Source organism: Perna viridis, chromosome 8, assembly GCF_037379345.1.
Source record: "Perna viridis isolate PV_CMFRI_1.1 ecotype Kerala chromosome 8, ASM3737934v1, whole genome shotgun sequence".
Taxonomy (NCBI): Eukaryota; Metazoa; Mollusca; class Bivalvia; order Mytilida; family Mytilidae; genus Perna; species Perna viridis.
Genome location: NC_142452.1, coordinates 39,614,909 through 39,621,468, shown reverse-complemented (window position 1 = coordinate 39,621,468; position 6,560 = coordinate 39,614,909). Strand labels below are relative to the sequence as shown.

The window sequence follows — 6,560 nt, the reverse complement described above, 5'->3', positions numbered from 1 at the left end:
GACATAACATGCAATTAAGTTATAATAAAAGGAAGGAAGGGAGGCTCAAAGGAAAGGAATGAACATAGGATTGTGAAGTTCATAGGTCTTGAAATTGTGGAGAAATTTGCTAAATAAATGACTAGAAAAAAGTTACATTTATACAAAACAAGCGGGCAGCCCAGACAAAGCTGAATATCCACTGTTTGAGGAACTGTCACTATTTTTTACCCGAGAAAGTTAAGGACAAACACTTGTATGTCACATGCTTTTTGGTTGGCCTCACGTTAGCATTTACCGAATGGGCAATTTTTTCCATGGGTAACGCAGTTGAATTAGCATTACTTTGTCACAATTTTGTAACTCACTGTTTCGTGCATATACCCCTGCAGTCACAGTCTATTGATTTGAAATTTCTTTAAATTTTAATGTAAAGTGTGCTGATAAGGTCAGTTAAAAATGAATCGCATGTACTAGATTCATAGTATTTGGTATGTAGTTGCAATTGCATTATTACTTCACAATTCCATTCCCACAGTCTTGATCTATTGACATTTTACGCTACTGGAACATTTCTTCGACACAGTTCCATATATGCAAACAATACACGGTGCAAACACCTGCTGAATCTGTCCACTTGGATCATATCAAATGAATGAATAGACAAGGATATTATGAACTGTCCATGGTACATAAAATTAGCAATAATGTCACAATCTTAAATAACAGCAACAAGCGAGACACATCTCTGTGATAAAAGTTTGTATAATTTGAAAACGTTGACGGCTCGATGACTTCATTGGTTTTTCAAGTTAACAGACATGCCCAAACAGCGTGAACACTTGCATTGTACCTTTGTACATGTGTACAATGAGGCTGGAAAGAGGAAGTCTCATGACTTTCCTTGATAAGCTCTTGATAAGATGTGCTTTCAGCTTTCAGGTCTGTTTTTCCCTGTTCAGAAGGTACAGTACCTGAACCGATCCGTGCAACAAAAATTGCGATCGATCATCGATCACCGATCAGTTCCCGGTCAGTCATCGATCCGTAAAACCGGTCCCTTAACTGGTGATCGCATCATGTGAACACAGAGCGGTCAACGTATTTTACGGATTATTTTTTTGTTTTCTTTGTCAATTGTACACATATTTACAACATGTTATAGATTTAAGCATCAATTCATACTTTTATTTTAAATTTCTTTTATATAAAACAGATCTTACGTCATTTTACATAACAAAACTCCGATCAGATTGGTCACTGGTCATCGGTAATCGATCCGTCAGCGATCAATCAGTCAACGGTCATCGATCAATCAAATTGTTGCGCGTATCGGTTCAAGAACTGTAACAGACGACATATATTCGTCTTTGAGGTATATGGAATTGAAGTTACGAATCAAAATAATCTATATTGCTACTTTGTGAGGTGTAATAATCTGCGAATCCGATGTGGTAGCTCGATCCAAAACATTGCATTAATAGCCTCTCATAAATTTGCTGCATACAGTTCTAACCTGGTAGATTGTTACAGATTGTATCCATCTGCACCATGAAAACTGATTTGTTCAACTTGTCATAGTTTTCCTTTCCTCGTTCGTCTACCCGGGACTTGACTGGCAACTCGGCGGATGTTTCTAGAAAAGCAGAGGACGCTTACCCTATCGGTGCACCTGGTCCATGCTCCCAGTTTTAAGTGACATCCGAGTTGCCCATTTACTTTTGTTACTTTGTAAGTATTTTTTATTTATGATATGCTTTTTGTTGTGTTTGTCTGTTTACCATGTCTGGTTTTTGTCCCTCCATTACATTCTTTCTATTTCCGCTAGAATCTTGGTTCCTTTGTTTACTCTTACAGTGTGTATAACATGACACGAAATAAAAAAAAAACATGTTCTTCGTGATGCTATGTAGTTTTCATGATGGTTTATAAATTGCTTAATCTTTTTTTAATTAGATGTAACACATTTTTTTGATATCAATAGATATTTTAAATCTAATTTCCCTATCCTCCCCATTTAAAACCCAAATCCCCTAATCACCGTCCCCATTCCCCATCTTGATTCCCCATCCCCCATTCCCAATCCCCCTATATACCACAGAACGGGAAGCTTTCCCCATAGAAGTACTGTAGTAGTTAATTGTATTTCAAAAAAGTAATTAAGTACTCCTCCGTCTAAGAATCAGGCAAAATGTGTATAATGTGTGACACATGAAGAAAAAAATACGCAGATATTTTATTACATTAGCCAAGATTTTATGCCTCATAACCCCAAGACATTACTGTCAAAGTGTTTGTAAATTTTGCCTTTTTAAGATATTGATGGGTCAAATTTAGTTGAAATGCACCTATGGAAAAATGGCTGGAAAATTTTCCAGCACTTTTTCCGTATATAAGCAATCAAAAAATATATGCAGATTACTGCAACAACATGGTTGTTAATGGTTTAAAATACAAGGGACAAAAACAAATGAAGAAATATGATAGAAAACTGATCAATTGATTGCCTGTTTTGTGACTTTTTATAGTCCAAAGCGAAAAAATATTCATGTTTTGTTATGTTTTGGTGGTTGTACATTATTGTCGTGTGTTTTTGTGGAATAATCGTAGGATCAATTTTCGATATCATTTTAATATTTCTGGAGAAAATAAGACATGGTCAATTAAAAGAAAAATAGAACAGAACACTAATGCAAACACATGGATTACTTGGTTAGATCACTCTGCAACAGTGTGCAATGATGCTTCTGCCTTTCAGATGGATAGTTACCGTCAGAGATTCGTGGCATAGGATGCTTATCAACAAAGCTCGATTATGTATTAATCTTTAGAAGCGGTATATTAATACAAATGGAAGGATGTCCTATAGTCACCAAACAATTTAGCTCTGATAAGTATCGGGTTAAAAGCTAAAAACCAATACTTTGAGCGGTACATCACGTTAAGACGATCGCCTTTGGATAACGATATTACCACATTTTGGATGTATACAGATTCCGTTTTTAAGTCACCTTGGGCGATAGGACTTGCGTTTTTCATTAGTCGGAATGATCCATCCAATGCGGCTGCGTCTATGACACACCCAATAGCATAGATACCGGTCATTGGACAGACAAATGTCCCTGATGTTCTGTTGTAGGCATTAAAATTGTCTAATTTAACATTGTCAAAATTCACATAGGCTTCAAAGCTAAATGTTTGATTATTGCTAAGGTATGCTTGAAATGCCGGTTTTTCTTCTGTAAAGATACAAAAAAGGTATGAACTGTTACAGATACTCAAAAAATAATTAACAATAAAAATAAATAAAACATACAGGCATAACTGTAATAAGCTGATCGAAAACATACACATCTTATGAGTTATTTACATTCATTTTGACCCAATCTATATTTATTGATTCTCATTTAGTCTCTCTTTAACTAAATATGCTATAAAGAGAAATAACAATAAAAGATGAAAAATCATGCCCTCAATAAAGTTATATGTCCTTCATTGCTCAGTTACAATAATTGTAATGAAGTAATTGTTCAAATTGTATTTTCTTTAAATATAATGGTACACACAGACATTATACACTGCCTGGGTGTGATGTTGTTTCGCTGAATTGTGAGGTCTATAAATGTAAATTATCGTCAATTTTGCAACGCGATCGCAAAATATAAATGCGTGTCTGAATACCTCTTTCATGGCAATTATCTAACTATCTCTTGTATTGTCATTTTCCACTAAATAAGAATAATTTACAGCCTAATATTTGCTAAATACAAAAGTTCTCCACCAGTTATAAGTAGCAGTAGCAGTTTCTCCCAAAACAAATATATGCCTGATTCCTTAGCAAAATATTGAAAATGCATGTACATGAACCGATTGACAGATTCATAATTCAATTAATGTATTTATGATATTAATATGTTAATGATGACCGGACATGGGGCTTTAATCAAATCATCAGAACAATGAAGTATTTATTGCATGATATAAAGGATTGGTTTAATCAATAAAATTTTTATGTTGCAAAGACAATATTGGTATCAAAAATTGCGGTAATATTTTGAAATTTCTTCTCACCTTTAAGAGCGTTAATGTTTTCTCTTATTTCCGCTTTAAAATCCATATACTCAGGAAACATTTCAAGAACGGACTTCCTTCTCAGTAGTGACGAGCATCCGAAAAGTGCAAACATTACCAAACACTGTGCAATAAAGCTCATTTTTCTGTATTGATAACCTTCTGAAGCTGTGTAGATCATGTCGTCGAAAGAAGAAAAAAATAATATCAGTTATCGATTAGGCAATTTTGTAATTACTTTTTTTATCATTTATGGGGTAACGTACAAAAAAGATGGTCCTAATTGACATCTATTCAAATTCGAAAGGCAGTGTAAAAATTTCACACAGGTCTTCTTTTGTAATGATGTAATAAACACTGATAAAATGTAAGGCAGATTTCTATCTAGATAGCTAATTAAACTACTTAGTAGTCGAGCAAGATTTGTATTTAAACCGGTAACACTATTTTTTAAGTTGCTGTAATTACAAGGCATTGAACAAAATATGAATTTACCTTTTAAAAATTGATTTTATTCGATATTTTACGCTATCCATGAATAATTCTTAATTTGAATTATAATCTTCTGGTTAAGTGACCAGATATTTGAGAGCTGGTATACACATTTCGCATTAACCTCAAAATGTCTTGGTTAATCATTGAATACATTCTTTTTACGTCATAAAATGAGATAAACCTTTTGGTTGAGCAAAATAGTTTATAAAACAATAGCATCATCTAATAAGCAGATAACAGGTACCTGTGAAAATTATATTCAGATTAGTGTTAATATTTTATCTGGTAGAATATGTATTCTAATCAAAATAACTTTGAAATTAAATTCAAAACAAAATTTTCAAGCACGAATTTCATATTCAAGAAAATAAGAAAAAAGATGGGTTGTTGACAAAATAAAAATACATGTTGTAAGAAAAATGAGACGACTAATTATAATTAAAAACTGCGAGAAACCACGAACTTACCTTTCCCTTCTTAGTGAATTCGTCAACAAGCTTTAAGTGATAGATCTGTATCAAAACATTTAGCTCTTATGGATGCATCTTATATACGTATATTTATGCACATTTTATGAATTTTCCTTTGTTTTTTTATTTCAATTTTATTCGTCTAGTTTATTTGCATGGTATTTGACAGCTGGTTTTATACGTATTTAGCATCTACAGTTGCGATCATTTCTAAGCTCTCTTAAATTTTGTCAGAATCTGCCAGGAAAACTGTTCTATGACAGCATATAAAACGAAAATCCTGACAGATCCTGAAACGTATAACAGAGGCAAGGCTTTCGTTGATAAGAACACACTTTGCCTTATTCCATGTGATCCGTGATGTAATTAAAACCATTTTAAAATTTCACGATTTAAATGATCATCATCCCACAAACACTAGTGTTTAATTACCAAACACAGGGGATTAATGGCTCAATTACATATTGTTCGAAATCGTTGTTTACATGTCTAATTTTATGTATTTCATAGACCTGCAATTTATGTAATTAAATTTATTTAATTACTGGTGTGTGATTTTAATCAAATAATAATACATATACAAACGTCTCAGCATGTGACGACTCTATTCGCTACACTGCTCCATTGGATAAAATTGATACAGGGAAGATATATATATATATATATATATATATATATATATATATATATATACAACGTCTCAGAATGTGAAGACTCTAATCGCTATACTGCTCCATCTGATTCAATTGATACAGGGAAGATATATATACATATATATATATATATATATATATATATATATATATATATATATATATATACAAACGTCTCAGAATGTGACGACTCTATTTTGATACAGGGAAGATATATATATATATATATATATATATATATATATATATATACAAACGTCTGAGAATGTAACGAATATTCGATACACTGCTCCATTGTATCAAATTGATACAGGGAATATATATATATATATACAAACGTCTCAGAATGTGACGACTCTATTCGCTACACTGCTCCATCGGATCAAATTGATACAGGGAATATATATATATATATATACAAACGTCTCAGAATGTGACGACTCTATTCGCTACACTGCTCCATCGGATCAAATTGATACAGGGAATATATATATATATATACAAACGTCTCAGAATGTGACGACTCTATTCGCTACACTGCTCCATCGGATCAAATTGATACAGGGAAGATAACGTAAACTTATAGAAGAGTCTGAAAAATTCTCAAAGATGTTAGAACTGGCAAATTTGCGATGGAAAATTTTGGATGTTCCCTCTGCGGGACTCAAACTCGTACCGCTGTGATATCTATGGCAACACCGCCTGCACAAAGTCCAGAAAACCACGAAAACCGGCACACCACAAATAATAGTTCTTTTACAGTATGAAGAAAGTAAAAGTTGCATTTTTAGGGGGTCCCAGTTTTGCAGAAATTCAAATACAACATTAGCTAAAAAGTGCTTACATCAAATATAGATGAAAAAACAAAACACCTCTCGCCTAATACACCAGA

At 33.1% G+C, this 6,560-nt stretch overlaps 1 protein-coding gene across 1 annotated transcript; it reads right to left on the bottom strand.

Annotated features, from left to right (window-relative positions):
- Positions 1–2,820: 2,820 nt before the first annotated feature.
- Positions 2,821–4,231, bottom strand: LOC148610457 (uncharacterized). The gene is made up of 2 exons (XM_088543196.1): positions 4,051–4,231; positions 2,821–3,218 (listed from the first exon to the last, which is right to left on the bottom strand). The coding sequence occupies exons 1-2, from the start codon at positions 4,229–4,231 to the stop codon at positions 2,821–2,823; spliced, it is 579 nt and encodes a 192-aa protein (XP_088399322.1).
- Positions 4,232–6,560: the final 2,329 nt, after the last annotated feature.

Coding starts and splice junctions, on each gene's coding strand:
- LOC148610457 (XM_088543196.1), bottom strand. CDS start 4,231: ATGATCTACACAGCTTCAGAAGGTTATCAATACAGAAAAATGAGCTTT. Junction 3,219..4,050: donor AAACATTAACGCTCTTAAAG/GTGAGAAGAAAT, acceptor GTATCTTTACAG/AAGAAAAACCGGCATTTCAA.